Raw genomic sequence first — 16,629 nt, 5'->3', positions numbered from 1 at the left:
TGCCAGCTCCTGTTCCTTCAACATCTGCCCAGGTGAGGCCACAGGGGTCACCTTTGTTTGCTGGTCTGAGCCAGCTCACTGTGGGATGGCAGCCTGGTCCCGTGAGGACAGGCAGTGCTGTGGCAAGCTGTTTCTGTCCCTGGCCAGGGCAGCTACCACACGTGTGGCCCAGTTCCACTGCCCTGGCTTCAGCCTGTGGGGCCCACCCCAGGGCGTGTGGCACCTGTGGCTGCTGGTAACCCAGAACTCACTTTCAGGCACTTCTGGAAAGACACTAGTGGGTCAAGATTGGTTCCCTGTAAAGATGGCTGAACAGCCACAAGTTGGAGACTTTAATATAAAGTTTTCAACACAAGAAAATACAGACGCCATAGATGGAGAGGGGCTGGCTCCGGCCTCAGCTCCCTGGTCTCTGGCATTTTACCCTGGGGTCCAGGCGTTCCCATGTGGTGGCTGCACTGCCCCTGTCCTGAGGAGGGAAGGAAAGGTCCTGCTGGGTTCCATTGCTGTGGCATGGCCAGGGCTGGCACCCTGCCACCCCCCCCCCCCCGCCATAGCATGCAGACACCGGGCCCATGCTGTCCGCTTAGCCACCTGGTGGAGTGCCGCCCAGCAGTGCCCCGCTGGGCAGCAGCTCAGCTCACCTTAATGTTGATGCCCTGGGCAGCGAGGTTTTGGCGCAGAGTGTCGCATGCGTCCAGCAGGGGGCGCCTCTCCTGCAGCCGCTGTTGCCTGGCCTCCCCGGTGGCCTCGGGTGTGGCCAGTGCAAACTGCCGGACCTTCAGCCGGAAGCGCACCAGCTCATCCACTGTGCTGTGCAGCAAGGCCGTGCTGCCGTCCCCTGAAACACACTGACCACACACCCTCCTTAGGACAGACAGAGCCCTCGGAGCCACGTTCCAGGCTGCCGCCCACCCAGCCCACATCTGTTTTGTGTGCTGGTCCCAGGTCTCAAACGCAGGACCTGGGTGCTGTCCCTGAGCCTTTGCACTCGAGGCTGGTACCACAGGAGCCACAGTTCTACTTCCAGCGTCTGGGTGGCTAGCTGGAGACAGTCTCCTGCCTGGCTGGCTTTGCACCTCCATTCTCAGATCACAATCCTCTCAATGCCTGGGAGCAGAGGCCTGTGACACCAGCGCCCAGCCCAGCTCATCCTCCCCATGCCCTAAGGCTCCTTCTTCCTGGGACTTCACGTGGATGAGCCAGGCCAGCTGGTGTCAGATGCTAAGTCTCCGAGAAGCTAGGGGAAAGCACACACACAGCTGCTCTGCCCAGATCCAGGCCCAGCCACGTATCTGTCATCTGAGGGTCTAGAAAGCCTCAGCCACAAGCACAAATGAACACAGACCAAACATTTGGGCCAGTGTAGCTGCCCGTGTCTTGCCTGGCTGTGTCAACCCACCAGCCTGACAATGAGCCCTAACGGCGGCTACGCCCTGAAGCCGGCAGCTGGCCAGGCAGGGACAGAGGTCTCCACAGAGGCTGGGCGACAGCGGCTGGGGTGGACGATCCAGCAGGCCCCAGGGTACTGCGTGGCCCATTAGGGCTTTTCCGTGAATTCAAGAAAAGGGAGCACATGTGAAACTTCCTGGAAATGGCTCTGTGCCTCCCCTTCCCATCTGAACGGTGTCAATCTGAGGGTGAAGCGGAGTGAGGTGATGGCACCTCGACAGGTCAGGCTGTGACCCAAAGCCCAGCCGGGAGTGTGCGCAGGGCAGACACTGTCTGCAGTGCACAACAGTGGAGTTGCCTGTGGAGGCCAGGAGGGAGGGACAGGTGGACAGTGGAGTTGGGGCTAGTGTCAGGGGTGTCACTGTCTCAGGTGTGTGGATGGGTAATGACGATGCTGGAGCAAGGAGCTCGTTGTGTGCCCCGCTCACCTGTACGTGGTTAGTACACTTGAACACCTTTTGGTACTAGGGAGGCTGAGATCTGAGGTTGACAGTTCAAAGCCATCTGGGGCAGGAAAGTCCGTGAGACTTAACACCAATTAACCACCAAAGAGCCAGAAGTGGAGCTGTCGCTAAAGTGTAGAGTACTGGCCTTGAGAGAAAAAGCTAAGGGACCGCATACTGGCCCTGAGTTCAAGCCCCAAAGAAGCACCAAATCGGTCTAGGCCTCGATGCTGTCCCTGAGCTCTTCAGCTCAAGGCTACCGCTCTACCCCTTGAGCCACAGTGCCACTTCCAGTTTTCTAAGGGTTAATTGGAGATGACAGTCTCACAGACTTCAGTGCCCGGGCTGGCTTTGAACCCTGATCCTCAGATCTCAGCCTCCTGAGCAGCCTCTTTGAGAAGTGACCAGCAGACCATAGCCTCCCCTGTGCCAGGACATGGAAAGGACGGTGCAACGCATGGAGACGGCCAGCTGCACAGATCTGCCAGCCGGTGGGCACCAGGGATCCTAAATCTCTGGGCGGAGTGGAAGACCCAGCTCTGCTGATTCAAGTGTGTGGCTGAGGACCAAGCCAGTGTCACAGGGCTACAGCAATCTCCCTGGGAGGGGACAGCATCATGGGGAAGCCTAGCAGGCTCCTCCTTAGCACGTGGCCAGGGGAGCGCTGCCCCAGGAAGGGCGGCGGGACTTGACGCAGTCGGCTGGCTCACCTGGCCAGGGCCCCAGGTGTGTGGGCTGTGCTAGGTCACATGAATGCTGGCTGGCGGTAGCAAACACACGCCGTGGTCTCCAACTCAGGCCAGCAATCATGTTCAAATGGCTCAGGAAAAAAATGTCACCTGCTGGATGTGTGAATTCTGTACTTCACGAGTTTCCCAGCAGGTGGCAGGGGACAGGCTGAGCTCGGCCTGCAAGGGGCTCATGGCAGAGCGTCAGTGGGGTGGCTGCTGTGTGTGCTACTTTTTAGAGGACACATCACAGGTGGACGAGCACCCCATCATGTGTGTGCAGTTTAAGGGCTGTTCAGGGCGGCCCCCGCCCAGCTCACCCTGTGGGGGACGCACCTGTCGCTGTCCCAGTGAAATCCCCGCCATCTCAAAAAACTGCTCAATGAAGGAGATGATGGCGCCGAACACCGCAGGGCTCCTGGGACCCCCGGGGTCCTGGAAGAGATGAGCACGGAGCTGCGAGTGGCCCCAAGTCAGCATGCAAAGGAAACCTGGGAGCAGAGCATGGCGAGCGGTGGCCGCTCCAGTTCCTCTGGCAGGGCCGGCCTCACTGACAAGCCTCACCATCCCGTGCCTCAGTTTATCATCTGCCCATGCACCAGGATCCTGTGGGTTAAGCATGGCGTGGGGTGCAGCGGGTAGCGGTGGGGGTGGGTGGGGCTCTGGGTCAGAATAAACAAGGAAGCCCTGTGGCAGGCGTTGGTGGCACAGAGAGGCCATGGGAGGGGAGCTCGTGTCCTGGTGCCCTGGGCTGGCAGAGGCTGGAGGGGAAAACCATGTAGGTCAGGACGCTCTTCATTCCACACCTGGCCTGTCCCTACGCACTCTGCACAGCCCAGAGGGAGCCCACGGGGACACGGTGGCTCGGTGGTGCAGGACTCAGGGTGAAAGCTAACAGCCCAGAAGACCCGGCTATTCCAAAACCACCATCGTGTTCCGGGACAACCCTGGAGCTGCCTGCCTTCCACCAGCCCCGCATGCCCTGGCTGTGTGGGACCCACGTTTCTCTTGGAGGCCTGGCCGGGAGGGTGCCCTGAGCCCCTCACCCCAGCTGTGGGAGACGAGCTTCCTCCCTGCAGGACCCTGACGGCCACGCGTGGCTCCAAGGCCCCCGCATCCCCAACTACCTTTGTGACCACTCTGAGCTGCTGGTTCCCGTGGTGCACAAGGCCCAGGATGGCATCCACTGCCCGGGACGTGTCAAAGTCATCGGCCAGCGCGGCCCTCACGGCAGTCTTGGTGCTGGTGAGCCTGAGGAAAGAGGAAGAGGGTTGCAGGGCCATCAGGCACCCCTCCCTCCTCTGCCCTCCCCTCCCCCTCCCTCCCCTTCCCCGGGCCGGGCACCCCTACTAACCTGTGTCCACAGTCCTGCCCCTCCCCCTCCTCCCTCCTCCCCCCTCCCCTCCCCTGGGCCGAGCACCCTTTCTTAACCCGTGTCACAGTCCTGCCCACCTCCTGGGTAATAGCGGCTGAGTTACCCCATTATCCAAATCCACCGATTGCCACGGCGGCTTTGAACCTCAGATGCTAAGCAACATTTCTACAGTGCCATGGCCCAGACACTGCCCAGCGCGGGAGGCGAGCTCGGGAGGCTGGTGGGGGGATGGAGGGCCGTCACTGCCCAGGGTCTGCACGTGTGCACAGCCGTGCTCTGAAGACGTCCCAAAGACCCACGGGAACCGCGTGGACGGCAGTCTTGCAGGACCCCGGGGGAGCGGCGTGGGGGTGCCCCGATGGGGGCTCCACGTACACTGGCACTGTGAGCGCAGGGGAAGTGGGGTGCTAGCCTGCCTTGGGTGCCCTGTGCTCTCTGCATTCCAGCCTGCTGCCGACGGCCCTCTGCTGTTTCTGTGGGGAACAGGCGCCGTGGCGGGCCTAGGGCTCCGGGGGCCTTGGGACCAGAACCTCTGTCAGCTCTGGACGGGCAGTGAGGGAGATCCCGGGCTCCTCCTCCGCCCTCCTCTCCCTCTGTCCCTGCGAGAACTCGTGGAGATGGGCGTGGGGTGAGCTCGGGCGGGGGCTCGGGCTGCGGTGTGGGTGGGTGGTGACTGATCACGAGACCATCCCTGTGGCTGCCCTGCCGGGACCCCCATCCGCAGACACGCGTGCCACGCAGAGTCTCTACACTCGTCTGATGCCCCTCACCCAGGACAGCAGCAGCAGGACTGGAGCCGAGTGGAGGGAGACACACCGACTGACAGACAGACTGACAGACAGACAGACCTTCCCCACCCCTCACACCTCTCCTGGTCGATGCCCCGAGGTCCACAGCGTGCAGAGGACCTGGTGCCTTTCCTTCCCAGCCAGCCCAGCAGCTCCTGTGGTGGTTTCGTGCCAGCCGCCAAGCCCCACATCCCCACCGCGCTGCAACTAGTCTAACCCGTCCACTCAGCGCCAAGTCAGACACCTGCAGGCCCTGGCATTGGTGTGAGCTCTACCAGCAGCAGGACAGCGAGGACGGCTGGCGGGAACCCCCATGACCCGTGACCCACGCGGCCTCTCCCAGGTGGCACCCGAGCCTCCTGGTGACAGAGGGACCCTACCTCCCCCACAGTGCGTCCTCGCTGACCGGGCCGCAGGCCAGCTGCCCCTTCATGTAGGCACGCGCGTCCTCCACGAACGACGCCAGCCCCAGCAGCAGGTGCCTGGCTTCCTGCATGGTGCTGTCACTGTAGGCGACGGCTGTGGAGAGACAGCGGCTGCAGAGGAGCCGGTGTGCCCCACGCAAGTCCCCACGAGACCTGCGTGGATGGCCAAGGAAAACTGGCAATTCCCAGCCTGGGGCACTTGTGTCAGCCGGATGCACGGAGGGCACACAGGACGGCAGTGCCCCTAGGACACGACACCCTGAGTGCTGGCCAGGCCTCTGGACCACATCCCACCTCAGAAGTCACAGCCGGACCCTGAGGGATGGCAGCAGCCACACCACCTTGGGGTCCCTGCAGGCACGTGAGCAGTGGCCCGGACGCCACTTACCTGACCGGTAGCTGCTGCGCATGCAGAAAAGCCGAAAGACATCGGGGGAGAATGTCTGCAGAAAGTCCTGGAAAGGGTGAGGACATGTGTCACTCCAGCAGGTCACCTGAGGCCAGGTGCTCACCCAAACATCCATTCCTGAGGTGGACTGTGGGACAGAGGAGCCACTCGCCCCAAGACTCCACTGGCCAACTGCCAGGAGGGCCGGTGCCTCTGTGACTCCTATCTGTCCCATGGGGGTGGGGAGATGGGGCAAGCTGTGTTCAAGCCAGGGAGGGAGGGAGGGAGAAAGAGAGGGAGGGAGGGAGGGAGGACCACAAAACTACACATGGCTTAGTTCCCACCCAGGTGGCAGCCAGCACAGTGGCCTTTCGCCCTGCGCCCTCTGCAGGCTGGCAGCCAACGCCAGACAGACCGTGTCTTCCCCTGGCCGGGACGAGGGATTCATCAAGTGTGAGTCAACAGAGAAAGAGACACACACATGCAACTTCGGGAAGAAGAAAGAAAAGGCCAAGTCTGCCCAGAAGGCTGCTGACCCACCAAGTGGAGCCCGGGAGACAGGGTGAGGTGCCAGCCCTGGGAGGAGGGGCTCTACCCCCGGGGGCTGCCCACACAACCACAACGCAGTACCTTAATGGTGATGTAGTTGTTTAAGGATTTGGACATTTTTTCTTCGGTACCTTTCACATGCAAATGACCTGAAGAGGAAACAAAAGAATTCCTTCTAAGGTGGGTTAGAGCAAGACCTTTCTGTTGTCACTGGGGACAAACACGAGGCTCCAACTTTTAGACCTACAATCCAGGGCCCAGCCAGAGCCAGCTGAGGGGCCAAAAGGCTCATGTCACACCAGGGGAGCCACCAGGAAGACAGAGAAGAAATGTGTCACACAAGGTGTTCCAAACATGCCACAAGTGGCACTTGTGCTGTTCTACTGAGCTCACCCATCTAACCCTGCGTGGAATTCCGTGGGCATGAAACCGCACCTGTGCAACTGCCCGAGGGAGGCACCACAGTGCACAACGGAACAACCCAGTGTATGGACTTCCACACAACAGAGAAGCATTTAAAAACGGTCTGAGGCTGACGTCCTCCACTCTGACACCTTCCCCCAATGGTGGGGCCCGTGAAGTAAAACACCGGATGTTAGATACTTGATCCTTCAAAGGTATGCCCTGTGGGAAACGTCCACCGCGTACAGACATCCTAGCTACTCAAGAGTCCGAGATCGGAGGACCGAGGCGCAAAGCCAGCCAGGCAGGAAAGTCTGTGAGACTCTGATCTCCAAGTGGACTAGAAGGGAGCTGTGGCTCAAGTGGGTAGAATGCCAGCCATGAGCAAAAAAAGCTAACACCACTTAGGCCCTGAGGTCAAGCCTTGGTACTGGCACAGAGAGAGTGAAAAAAAAAAAAATCCTGCTAATGGTCTTACCGGAAATGAACATACACAAAACGTGATCGTGAAGCACTCTGAATATTCTAGTTAACTCCAAAAAGTTACCCTCCTCACTGCATCCAAAGAAACTCCTACTCAAGCCCCCCAGGTCTCAGTCATTTCACACCTCCGTCCCTCAGGCCAGGCGCTGACAGAGCTGGGGGTGGGGGGAGACTCACCCGAGTGCAGGAAGTAATTCCCCCACTGCCTGCACTGATGGAAGACTTCACTCTGCGCAATCTCGTTCTCGTGGTGTGGGAATGCCAAGTCGATCCCACCAGAATGGATGTCCAGCTGACTTCCGAATACCAGACTGGGAGGCAAGATGGAGCGGTGAGGTAGCCCGCCCCCAAGGAAACAGATCTCCATCATCAGGCCAGCTCCCGTGATCCTTTCATGAGTCGGACCGAAAGTGATCCCTAGGATTCTGCCATCCTATAGACAGTCTGGCAGGGCACAGCTGCCATCACAGGCCCTGCAGCATGGGGGCAGGCAGGTAGGTAGGCAGGCAGGCCACACCCGGATGTTCTCTGGCTGGCTAAGGACAAGGCTTGGAGAGTCTCTGAGACCCCCTCTGCTGATTCAGCCCCTGAACCACGTGCTAGCACCAAGGCACAGCTGTCTCAAAAAACTGTCAGGAAAAGCCACTGGCACTCTCAGGACGCCAGCCTGAGGCAGGTGCCAAGCACCTGCAATGGGCTCTGGGCCCCCAAGCTGGTCTCTGAACAAAGCTGTTATAGGCAATGCCACACACGGTGCCTTACCTGGCCATGGCGGAGCACTCGATGTGCCAGCCGGGCCTTCCGTCCCCCCACGGCGAGGCCCAGAACACCTCCTGGGGCTTCGCTGCCTTCCACAGGGCGAAGTCGCTGGCATGGCGCTTATCTGAATCGGTCGCTGGAGGAGGAACACACTTTCACTCCCAGGTTTTGAACAAGAAAGCAACCATTTCAAAGCTGTGAGGACGCGAATGCGGAGAACCCCCACTCACTCTGGGAACGCTGGGGCTGTGGCTACTGTGGAAGACGGTCTGTGTGTTCCCCACAACCCAGGGTCCACACTGCCTGCCTGCTCCCTCTGCAGCAGAAAGTGCACAGCCCCGGGCGCCCGCTGCAGCTCCAGTGGGGAAGCCACCCGACGGCCTTCAGCAAGGAGAGGGTAAACAGGGAGTCAAGAGACACAGGAAGGAGGTCCTTGGCTGGGCTCATGGAGAGGGAGCTCAGAAGTGCTTCTGGGCAGGCCCAGCTGAGACTGGAAAGGCGGGGCCCAGAGGACACAGCAGGATGGGAACCCCATGTGTGCTGTGTAGAGGATGGGGAAGAGGTCAGATGAAAGCGCTCCCCTTCACACAACCTGCCGAACACGTGAGAGCCACCACAGGTGGCTACACTGGCCCTGCAATTCTGCTCGGGAGGATTCGGTTCAAGGCTAGCTGGGGCAAAGAGCAGGCAAGACACAGCTCCACCGACAAGCCAGATGGGGCGGCCATGCCTGCTGCCCAGATGGGCGGGTGAAGGGAAGATGGAAGCTAGGTAGGAGAAGATTTGCGAGATGGGGAGGAGGTGCACAGTGTCATAGCACCTCAGCCCCTGTGTCTTCAGGGATTTGCTCTCTCCTCTCCCACGGCTCCCCGAACAGCTCTAAGTTGAGGTCTACATAAAAATGACTTCTGAGGCCAGGAGCATGGCCTCGTGGTAGAGTGCTGGCCTAGCAAGCACGAAGCCCCAGGTTCAATTCCTCAGTGCACAGAATGCATGTGCACACTTGCTCCCATGCCAAGAAACCTGGAGGAGTCAGAAAAGCAGCCTTGGGGGGACGTGGGGGGGGGAGAGGCAGCACTGCTGACCCCCGACTCCCCAAGTAGTACCCATTCCAAGACAGGAATTAACTACAGCGTAGCCAATCAGACAGGGCCGGGGTCACCACCAACACCACGTCTGCGCATGTCTGGCTCCAACTGTGGGCCTCTTTCCTCCCCAAAGCCTGAGTGGGCAGAAGGGTCAGGTCCACTGGGGCACTCACCTGGCTCTGAGGCCGCCTCGGGCGCCACGCCGACCAGCTTGCCATATTCGCCTGCTCGAGACCTCAGGTCAAAGTAGACGTTGCCTGACACACAGACAGGAAGACATCGTCTCTGCTTCTCCTTGAGCCTCCAGCTACCAGTTACTACAACTCATGTACAAGGGCAGCGGCCTGTGTGGCATGTTTAAAGCATGATGTGGCCGTGGCATGGAGGTGCGTGGAGTGCCGGGTAGACCCAAAAGCAAAAGGAGTGTGCAGTGCCAAGACCATTGTTCTCAATGAGAAGAGTCCTGTGGTTCGGGGCTGGGAGCGTGGCCTAGTGGGAGAGTGCTCGCCTAGCATGCACGAAGCCCTGGGTTCCATTCCTCTGTACCACATACACAGAAAAAGCTGGAAGTGCTGCTATGGCTCAAGTGGCAGGCTAAGGCCTTGCAAAAAGTGTCCAAGGACAGTGCCCAGGCCCTAAGTTCAGGGCCCAGGACTGGAGAAAAAAAAAAAAAAAAAGAGTCCTGGGGTCCCCTCCCCTCAGCTCCAGTCACTGTTGTTCTTCTTGCTTATGCTGGTAATCCTGGGGTTTGAACTCTGCCTGAGCCAGTGTGGACATCTTACCCAACTATCTTCCTTTACCAGCGTTACTTTAATGTCGCTGTACAGAGGGGTTTCAGTTCAACAAGTAATGAGAACAATACCCCCGTGTCTCCTCAGTGGCCGAGACACCAGACGAGAGGCGGCACCTCACCCCATCCACCACAGCGCGGGCCACTTCCCAGCCAGGCCAGGAAGGAAGCCTGAGCCAGGAGCTGGGTTCAGAAGAGCGAGATCCAGCCCAGGAAAGCTGTGCAGGCCGCAGACCTGCGTGCCTGGAGCTCAGGGCTGGTGGAGGGAAGAAGCCTGGCCAACAGAGCCAGGTGACCAGCCATCAGATGCCCAGCTCCCTGCATCCTCCTTGTGGGGCTGTGGAAAGTGGAGGAGACACTCAGTCCCTATCTGTGCAAATGTATTTTGAAAACAGAGAGAACTGGCCTCAGACAGAAGACGGTCTTCGCACCTCTGCTGCCGCCGCCAGCAATCTGCTGAACAAACTGTTTTTAACAGTCCAAAGATCAAATTACAGCCAAGCCAAAGTCCAAATTACTGGGGGTAGGCGATGCGCGTTCTGAACCCATGAGGTTCACGCGGTCACTACCACTTCACAATGACACAAGGAAATGAGGCGATAAGGACAGAGCTGCATTTGTCATCTAAGCCCACAAAGGGCCCCTTGCCCGAGTAACCAAGCAGAAGCAGCGGTTCCCACGTGAGCTATAGAGCAGGGCCTTGGCTCCTCTTGCATGGTAGGCCTTGTGTGCAGGGGCAGGGTGAGCCTGCCTTGGGCTGGGTCCTGAGTGTTGTCAGTCTGGGTGGGGATAGTAAACTGGACATACATGCCTGGGTACTGCATGTCTGGATGCCACAGCGTGCAACAGGTGACAGCACTGAGGGAGAACTTGCATGCACCACGGGAGGTTCCACAGAGCATGATCATGGTGAGGGCCCAGGGACCTGGGGGGGACTGGGAGGGAGCGAGGAACCAGGAAGGGGGGGCTGGGAGGGAGGACTGGGAAGGAGTGGGGACCGGGAGGAAGGGGGGGACCAGGAGGGAGCAGGAACCAGGAAGGAGGGGAGGGGGAGCGGGAGGGAGCAGGGAGGGGAAGAGGAGCAGGAGGGAGGGGGTAGACTGGGAGGCAGGTAGCTGAGTACCATGTGTGACCACAGCTCTGGGCTCCTTTACTTCATCTGCAAGCAAGTTATGCTTAAGGGCAGCTGGCTTTCGGGGACCACTAAGGGTGCAGCCTAGGGGAACCCTAACGGGAAGGGATAGGGCCTCAGGTCCTGCCTGGGTCCCCAGCTCTTGGTAACTAAAATTCTAAATGGCTGGGTGTCAGTAACTCAGGCCTGAAAGAGTAACTCCTCGGGTAGACGAGATGCGAGGATCCCAAACCAAAGCCAGGCAGGCAGGCAAGTCTGGGAGACTCTTGCCTTCAATTATCTAAATGCCACAGCTGGAGCGGGGGTGCAGGTGAAAAAGCTAAGGACTAGCACCCAGGCTCTAAGTTCAAGCCCCAGTAACAGTTCAACAAAAAGGGGAAAATGCCAGGTGTGGTGGCTCACGCCTGTAACCCTAGCTACTCAGGAGGCTGAGACCTGAGGATCACAGTTCAAAGCCAGCCAGGGTACTAAAAAAAGTCCATGAGACTCTTACCTCTAACCACCAGAAAACCAGAAGTGTCACTGTAGCTCAAGGGCAGAGCCTTGAACTAAAGAGCTCAGGGAGAGCACCCAGGCCCAGAGTTCAAGCCCCACAACTGACAGAAAACAAAACAAAAACCACAAAAAACTTAAAAGCAGGCAGTGACACCTGGACACCTGCTGTGTAGGCCCCAGGGGTCAGGCCCAGATCTCGGGCACACATCTCCCCTGCCACTGGGGACGCCTCCACCACGAAGAATGGACACAAAGGTTTTCCTGCAGACCCACAGGAGAGCCCCGAGACTGTCACTGCAGGATCCATCACACAGGTGCAGAGCGTCTGCAGGTTCCAGCCACAGGCACGCCCAGCTCCTCAGAGTCCCAGCACCCCGCCAGTGGCCACTTGTAATAGCATGAACTCTACCTTTGGCTGTGGAGTACGCGTGCCCACGCGCCATTATTCCTTCAATGAAGGCGATAATCTGAGGGATGTTCTCTGTCACCCTCAGGCACACTGTGGGCGGCTGCACCTGGAGGAGAATTAACGGCAGTGTGGCAGGGGCTCGGCAGTGTGCAGACCCACTGTGTGCAGACCCCCTGACAGGCCGCAGCCATCCTGAGCCATACAACCAGGACAGCCTCAGGTGGCCTGTCTGTTTTCTGCTGTCTCTCACGCACCCAGGGCGCTCTGGGGCTGTCTCTGGCACACCCCGGGCGCTCGGGGCTGTCTGTGGAGCTGTGCGAGTGGACTCTCCATTAACTGGAGGTAGGTCAGGTCGCACACTGCAATCCTAGATCTGTCTCTTTCTGTAGTTAGTAGTGGGTGGCAGGTACTCAGACTCTAGGAGTGGGTTGTTCTGGAGTACTCAGGTTAGCACCCTTCCTGTCCCAGCATGCTTTCCTCCCAGCGGGGAGAGTCCATGTGCCTTACCTTCAGGGCGGCCATGTCTTGCTTAAAATCTTCTTCATAGATGCTGGCGAGGGCAGCCGGCGTCACATTCATCTGCAGAGGGGTTGGGTGAGCACGTCAGCAACCTGGGGAGCTCCCCCTCCTGCAGGCTGTCCCCAGGGCTCAATGGGGGCACACTTAGTGTGGCACTGCCCTGCCCAGAACAGGCATTGGTCGTCCGTGAGTCACTAGAGCTGACTAGCAAGGCCGCAACTCCTGCCACGGACGGCAAGGTCACTCACCCCAGGTTTCTAAACCAAAGTCGTTAGGCTAGTCTACACGGCAAAAAACAAGTTCCCACCTCTGAGCCCCTTGAGAGGAAAAAAATAAAGGTCAAAATCATATCCTATGTTATCTCTCTTCTTTTGTTGCCCTTTGGTTACTCTCCTATTGTTAGTGTAACTGACTTTGTTACCTGGTATATTGTATATACGTTTATTATTTGAAATAGGAAAGAGAAGGGGGGGAAACAAGATGATTGGGAGGGGATGGGGGAGGGAAATGGGGGCAAAAACATAAGAAGGGGGTATCCATGTGTGAGAAGTAATGCATCTACTATCTGGGGAATATAACTGTAACCCCTCTATATACACTCCCCTGACAATAAAAAATAAGATAAAAAATTAAACACTGCATGTACCCAAACAATACAATAAAAGAGCTGTGTGGACAACAGAAGGCGAGTGCTACTTGTAGAATGAACATTTAAGAAAGGACAGCGGCCGCTCAGCATCCATCGCCTTCCGCGCTCACCTCGCTGGCCCTCCTGATGATCTTGTCGTCCACGTCCGTGACGCCCATCACCAGCACCACACTGCATCCAAACACCTCCGTCAGGATCCTTCGAATGAGGTCAAACCTGACATAGGAGCTGGGGGAAAGGCACACCTCTTTGGTGTATGACCCTTGAAATCCATATTTTAATGGACTGATGGTGATGGCGCAGGTCTGGTGGCCCCCTCGCTCCCAGCCCGGCATGCTCGTCCCCTAGGCAACTCCCCCTTCACCTGGGACAGTGCCCCAAGGCTGAGCTATCACCATGCAAGGCCCCCTACAGGACACCTGGGGTGACCAGGCCATGACGGTATGAGGCAAGGTCCCCCCAGTTCAGGCCCCACAAGTTATATAGGACACTCCTCAATAATAGCTCTCTCCTGCCCCCCCCCCACCTCTCTCTCTGTTTCCTCCCACGCTCCTCTGTGTGAGAAGGGGGCTGCCCATCCCTTCCCCAGCATTACACTTCTCCCTTTGTTCCCTGTTCCTGGACGTCTGCGTGGTTTTTTGGCAAAGCCTCTGTATTATCTAACAAATATGCTGCTCCCTTGTGCAGTACAATGACTGGACTGACTGTTCAACAGGAGCCAGCAAGGCTAGGCTTCCGCTGACTGAGCTAATCCTGCAGGTACAACAACATCCACTTAGGTGCAGAAGGACTGCAACCAATTTCAGTACAGAGCTAGTGAATGGGTTTGTATCGATTGAAACATCTAAAACTTCACTTGCTGTCATCCTAGCTAGTAAAAGGCAGTTCAAAGACAGCCTGAGCAGGAAAGTCCATGAGACTCTTCAATTAATCACCAAAATGCTGAAAGTAGAGCCATGGTTCAACTAGGAAAGCAATACCCCAAGCAAAAAAAGCTCAGGGTAAGCATCCAGACCCTAAGTTCAAGCCCAAGAGCAGAAGCAAACTATCACAAATCAGGACAAAGACAACCCTGCGGGCTGTAGCACCCCTCCTGAGCACTGAAGCCCCAGCTTCTTTAGACACTGTGCTAAGGTGAGTCAGACCTACAACACCAAAAGCTCTGACATCCACTTAATAACGTCAAGCCGGGTGCAGTGGCTCATGCCTGTAATCCTGGCTACTCAGGAGGCTGAGATCTGAGGATCATGGTTCAAAGCCAGCCCCAGGCACAAAAGGACCTGAGACTCTTATCTCTAATTAACCTCTAAAAAATGGGAAAGGGGGCTTTGGGTAGGGAGGTAGCCTTGAGCTGAAGAGCTCAAGAACTGCAACTAGGCCAAGTAAAAGCCCCATGATCCACAAAAAACAAACCAACCCTCAGAAATGTGGTTTCTCATGGAAGGAACCCGAAAGCCCCAGGTCAGTTACTTTATGTCCACCTTTGTCATACACATGGCTTCTCTAAATATGAGTTCACAAAATCATTTCCCTTCAGAGAGTAAAAGAAGAATCATGCTTATCATACCCAAGCCTGGGCTCAATACTTAGCAGTGAAAACATCAACTTCATCCACTTTAGCTTCCCCCATCCCCAACCCTACGCAGATGAGGCCAAACCTTGGCCTTAGTGACAGAACTCTTCCAGAAATTGAAGCTCTGGGAGTCTGTCTGCTAACTGACGGATGGGGCCCACTCGGATGACCCCCGGCTGCCGCAGGGTGCACAGGCTGCACAGGCTGCGGTGGGATCACACTCCCACAGCAGATGCGCAGGATACACCGACTCTGAAGACATGAAGTATGCAAGGAAACGGGGCAGGTGGTGCGCCTGCTCAGGGGCCCAGGCCACAGAACCACATCCGGGTGTGCACACCTGTGCAGGTCAGAAACTCCCACACCGCCTGGGACTCGAGCCAGCCTCCCGCCCTGGATCCCAGGGAGCCCCATGCAGTGCTCGCTGGGGGCGGCTAGGATTCCTCGCCCTGCCCGGAGTGCTACTGAGGGGCTCGCGGGCCCGCTCAGCCCCCGCCCCGTGTGCCGTGGGCTGGGTAACTTCCATGAAGATCTGCAAGGCTGGACTGCTTCTCTCTTTTGTTGTTTTTCCCCTGTCTGCGCTGGGTCTTGAGCCCCGGGCGCGCTCCCGGCCCGGGGCGGGCTGGGCCCCGCGGTCCTCCGGTGTCGGCGGCCTCTCCAGGGCTCCGGCGCCCTCCCGCGGCGGGTTCCGGGCCCGCGCGGGGCGTCCGAGCCCCAGACACTTACCACGCGTGCCCCAGGTGTGCGTGGTCGTACACCGTCGGTCCACAGCTGTACCTGGGGCGCGGGGAGGGAGGGGCGGCGCGTGAGGAGGGGAGGCCGCCGCTGCCCCCCGGGCCCCCCCGGGCCCCCGCGGCCACGGCGCCCCGGCCCCCGCGCGCGCGCACCAGGACACGGCGTCCGCGCGGCCCACCACCAGCGGCTCCTTCCGGCCGGTGAGGCTGTTGTACACCTGCACGCCGGTGTCGTGGCCCGTGGGCCGCAGCCAGGCGCCCCCGCGCCCGGTGCTCTTCGGCCGGCCCCGGCCGAGGCCCAGCGCAGCCCGGAACAGCGAGGCGCCCAGGCCGGCAGAGCGCGTCCGCAGCGGGGACGCCATGGCCCGCGCGCAGCCGCGGTGTGGCACCGGACGCCCCGCCCGGGGAGGCCCCGCCCCGCGACGGCCACGCCCACCGGAGCCACCTCACGCCCCTCGCTCGGCCACGCCCCGCGACGGCCAACCGGAACCAAACTACGGCCCTCCCTCGGCCACGCCCCGCGGCGACCACGCCTCCGGAGCCAGACCACGCCCCCTCCCGCGGCCCCGGCCCCGTCCGCTGGCCACGCCCAGGCCGCGCCCGGAGCGCTGCGGGCCCGGAAGAGGCGGTGGGAGGCCCGTGGGGGCCGCTCCGGAAGCGCGGGGCGGGCGGGGCCCGGGGCGGGCGGGGCCCGGGCCCCTGCCCGGCCCCCTGCCCGGCCCCCTGCCCGGCCGCTGCCGGATCCGGCGCGCCTGGCGCGGGCGCTGCGCCCCAGCCTGTCGGCCGGGCAGGAGAGCGGGCGCTGGGCCACCCCCGCCCCTGCGCGCCGGCCTGCGCCCCACCTTCAGGGCCTGCGGACTGCCGTCCAGGGCGGGAGGACGGAACCGGCGCGTTGAGCCCCAGCTCCGCGCGCGGCCACGGCAGCGGTCGCTCATAGCTGCCGGGCGCCTTTCCTCCGGCCCCTTCGGGAAATGGATTGCTCAACCCTGCTGACATAGCTTGCGCGCCAGGAGACGGCTTGGACCGGAAAAGGCCCAAGGCAGGTGGGACACTCGGAGTTGAAGGAAAGACCCCGCATGGACTTCCCAAGCTGGGCTCGGTAGCACTGAAACCCAATTCCCACACGTTTGGACAGGCCCAGGATCGTGTCTTGAGCAAAGGGATCCTTTTGTATCGCGCTCCACCCTTGACGAGGGGCCAACCCACACTTACGGTTTTTAGAAATCATCAGAAGTATGATACCCACCACCCAGCATTTAATAATAATCTGCAATCATGTGTGGCATAATAAAAATGCAACATTAAATGTTTACATGTGAATACTAAGGTAAGGAGGTCCACTTATTGTGGCTTCATTACCTAAATAGTGATCTCTCACCTGCGGGGGGAACTATGAATCAGAGACCCGGACATAGGTGAAAATCCTCGAAGTAACAAAAAGTGAACCT

General features: G+C 59.2%; 1 protein-coding gene across 2 annotated transcripts; it reads right to left on the bottom strand.

Annotated features, from left to right (window-relative positions):
• Positions 1–292: 292 nt before the first annotated feature.
• Cars2 (cysteinyl-tRNA synthetase 2, mitochondrial) lies at positions 293–16,112 on the bottom strand. Of its 2 annotated transcripts, none has more exons than XM_090341879.1 (15): positions 16,024–16,112; positions 15,174–15,224; positions 12,985–13,102; positions 12,214–12,285; positions 11,707–11,812; positions 9,054–9,137; positions 7,796–7,928; positions 7,211–7,344; positions 6,230–6,297; positions 5,600–5,666; positions 5,167–5,305; positions 3,751–3,874; positions 2,960–3,058; positions 645–851; positions 293–469 (listed from the first exon to the last, which is right to left on the bottom strand). In XM_090341879.1, the coding sequence occupies exons 3-15, from the start codon at positions 13,030–13,032 to the stop codon at positions 398–400; spliced, it is 1,353 nt and encodes a 450-aa protein (XP_090198005.1). In that variant the 5' UTR covers positions 13,033–13,102; positions 15,174–15,224; positions 16,024–16,112; the 3' UTR covers positions 293–397. The 2 variants fall into 2 exon arrangements, with proteins under 2 accessions (XP_090198005.1, XP_090198004.1); XM_090341878.1 differs by lacking the exon at positions 16,024–16,112 and adding an exon at positions 15,335–15,581.
• Between the last annotated feature and the right edge of the window lie 517 nt (positions 16,113–16,629).

This window comes from Megascapheus bottae, chromosome 11 (assembly GCF_031878675.1).
Source record: "Megascapheus bottae isolate mThoBot1 chromosome 11, mThoBot2.hap1, whole genome shotgun sequence".
NCBI lineage: Eukaryota > Metazoa > Chordata > Mammalia > Rodentia > Geomyidae > Megascapheus > Megascapheus bottae.
The sequence above is the reverse complement of the archived record's forward strand: the minus strand, read 5'-3'. Positions and strand labels throughout refer to the sequence as shown.

Excerpts from the sequence above, each read along its gene's own strand:
- Cars2 (XM_090341878.1), bottom strand. The coding sequence starts at position 15,543 with ATGGCGTCCCCGCTGCGGACGCGCTCTGCCGGCCTGGGCGCCTCGCTG. Across the intron at positions 13,103-15,173 it reads GCACACCTGGGGCACGCGTG|CTCCTATGTCAGGTTTGACC; the intron begins GTAAGTGTCTGG and ends CCTTTCCCCCAG. Across the intron at positions 9,138-11,706 it reads CGCGTACTCCACAGCCAAAG|GCAACGTCTACTTTGACCTG; the intron begins GTAGAGTTCATG and ends TCTGTGTGTCAG.